The 2,664-nt window shown below is 41.4% G+C and overlaps 2 protein-coding genes across 2 annotated transcripts in view; both read left to right on the top strand.

Moving 5' to 3' along the window:
* The window catches only part of babam1 (BRISC and BRCA1 A complex member 1), an 11,637-nt gene extending 9,588 nt beyond the window's left edge, over positions 1-2,049 (top strand). The window contains exon 10 of the mRNA XM_014007336.1: positions 1,971-2,049. The gene's annotated coding sequence lies outside the window, so the exon portion shown is untranslated. The remainder of the gene's footprint in view (positions 1-1,970) is intronic.
* The window catches only part of plvapb (plasmalemma vesicle associated protein b), a gene marked incomplete in the record, with an annotated part of 6,748 nt that continues 5,524 nt past the window's right edge, over positions 1,441-2,664 (top strand). The window contains 2 exon segments of the mRNA XM_014007340.1: positions 1,441-2,048; positions 2,174-2,350. Coding sequence (XP_013862794.1) covers positions 1,845-2,048; positions 2,174-2,350 — 381 coding nt within the window.

Here is a 2,664-nt window from a genome sequence, read left to right as displayed (position 1 = left end):
CCACAATAATTTGATCCAGTCAATAAAACCCCCCCTAGCCAGCCACATTGTGACTGTATTTGTTGAATCATATGTTCTAATTTTTCCTAGCCAGATTATAGTACACTAGGTTATACTCTTGGCAAAATTAGAAATTTAGGTATGTCATAAACACACACGTATCTTAAAAATGTAAAATATTTGTTACTGTTGGAAAATAATGGTGGTGTATGTTTTTTCTTAATTATTGAACTGATGTGGAGCAGGAGAGGTGCAGAGTGCATACACAGGAAACAGGAAAGCTAAGTAAATCCCAGTAAAAGCATTACAATGTATGTTAACCTTAACTGTTTTACACAAGTGACTCAATAAATAAATAAATAAATAAATAAATAAATAGGGCAGAGAGTATAACCCCCCACCTCCACCCCCAATGGTGGGCCTAAAGTTACGCCCTTGGTCACCATCAACAAAATAAACTTGCAGATCATTTCTAATCTTTGTGTTCATTCTTTATTTTATTTTAATAGGCTGCAGGTGAAAAGGCTTTGTCAAGCTGCATGCTGTCGAGACGCAGCTTCACTCCAGTCCAGCCCCCCGCGGTCATACCTAACAGTAAGTTTGGTTAATTATTACGCAAACGCAAAAGGGCAGTCATGTATTTGCTCATGTCTGTCTCTGTATTGTCAGCTAAATATCTCACGAACCACTGAGAGTTTAATGAAACTCAGAAAGTAAGCACCGATTAACTTCTGGAGCGAATCCAAGTCAAGATGGCCGTCACAGCCAGCAYGATGCCCTTTAATGTCTAATCTGTTAATGAAATATTCGGAAAATATAATTTGATCCTAAACAATGTTTTTTAGCAAACAACTAAAAAGTGGAAACAGAATAGTAAACGGGACCTGTTATGCAAAATTCACTTTTTAAAGTTTTTTTTTTTACTCAACTTTGGGCATGTACTTCTTAAAAAAAGTCCTTGGACCAAAAAAATGCACCCAGGGGCATTTTACTGTAAGTAAATGTATTTTTAATGTATATTAACGACCAGTTTTATACTTCGTTATTTTGTGATGTCACAAGCCGTACGACAACCCACCAGAACCTGCGTTCAGCCGCTTACCTAGCAAGCCCCGGATGAGACTCCACCTCCTCAATATAAAAAGCCGTCACAGTGTTGTTGTGCCATGTGCAGCTCATTTCACAACAAGCCTCCAATAGGGCAATGGGTAGAGTGTTGGACCAGAGAGTGGGAGACCAGGGTTTGTGACCAGCATGGTCACTATTTAATTATTTATTTTTTTCATTCATTATGAACACGTTTTCTCATGTASCTCTATTGTTTAGCTTATTAAAGCCTTGTGAAAGCCTATTTGTTCGAGTTTCTGAGGTATTTTGACCGCTGCTGCTCCCTGCTCTGGTAACAGCATGCAGAGTNCATTTGTTGTGGATTCAAACCAAACCAGCAGCTAAAATAAGACTTTTCATAGTTTTATATAAAAAAAAAAACCTGCTGTCCTGTGTTTTTTTCCAAAGAAATGAGTGGAAAGTTTGTGAGTGCTCTGCAGCTGGAGGCTGAGGTCAGTCAGGAAGCAGAGGGGAGGGTAGGGGAGGGCCAGGACAGGCTGGAAGTCTGCCTCCAGCACCTTTTATAAACATTCACACACCTACAGCTCAGCGTTCACACACGTCCACGCATCCCGCCTGTTTCTGCATCCTCGCACCGACGCCTGCCACTTCATCCTGACGGTCGTCTCAGAGGGAGAAGCCTCGTGGATTTAAGTTTTTTGCTGTCACGTTATTTCTGATTAAGTCATTAAAAAAAAAAAACAACAACAGCTGCAACCATTTCACCTCCACCCRTCATGTACAGCTCCAGCTACTCCCGGGCCAAGCTGGGCCTGGAGGCGAGGGACAAGCTGCACAAACCGAAGGGCAAGAGCTGCAGCTACTACATGAAGATCTTTTTATTCTTTTCATCCCTCATCCAGTCGCTCATCATCGTCAGCCTGGTGCTCTTCCTCATCTACGGACAGCCCGAGAAAACCGCGGAGGAGCAAAGGGTCAAGGTCAGAGAATGAACAAATCTAGGGTTTTACTAAAAAGGATGTAGCTCACCTCTACCTCTGCCTGTTAACAGGACGGATATACTGCACTTATATTTGTGTTGATGTTCGCTTCACGTGTTGTGCAGGAGCTGGAGCTCAGCTTCCAGAAGGTGAGCGACCACAACGTGGGGCTGAGGAAGAATACAAGCGACCTGAGAGCCCAGCTGGCAGCTCGGACCGCAGAAAAAGCATCTCTGGAACGAGTTGTACTGAAGCTGAAAAGTGATGCCAACAACACAGAACAGGAGCTGAAGAAAAAAATAGTAAGTGTGGATGATTTAAAAAAAGTGAAAAATAAAATGTCTGTTTTTGCCAAGTTGTTGTAGGAATCATAAGATAAGATTAACTTTWTYATGTCATTTTGTCCCCTAAATCTACATTTTAAAGTTAAGCAAGGCTTTAAACTAATCATTTTATCAGATAATCTGAAGTMGTTTTAGATTATTTTTTAACTCACTTATTGGTCACCATCATGGGTGTAATTTTCAGGGGGGCATGGGGGGTTATGACCCCCACAATAATTTGATCCAGTCAATAAAACCCCCCCTAGCCAGCCACATTGTGACTGTATTTGTTG

Source organism: Austrofundulus limnaeus, unplaced genomic scaffold (genome assembly GCF_001266775.1).
Source record: "Austrofundulus limnaeus strain Quisiro unplaced genomic scaffold, Austrofundulus_limnaeus-1.0 Scaffold41, whole genome shotgun sequence".
Lineage (NCBI taxonomy): Eukaryota > Metazoa > Chordata > Actinopteri > Cyprinodontiformes > Rivulidae > Austrofundulus > Austrofundulus limnaeus.
This window is presented reverse-complemented; position numbering and strand designations above follow the sequence as displayed.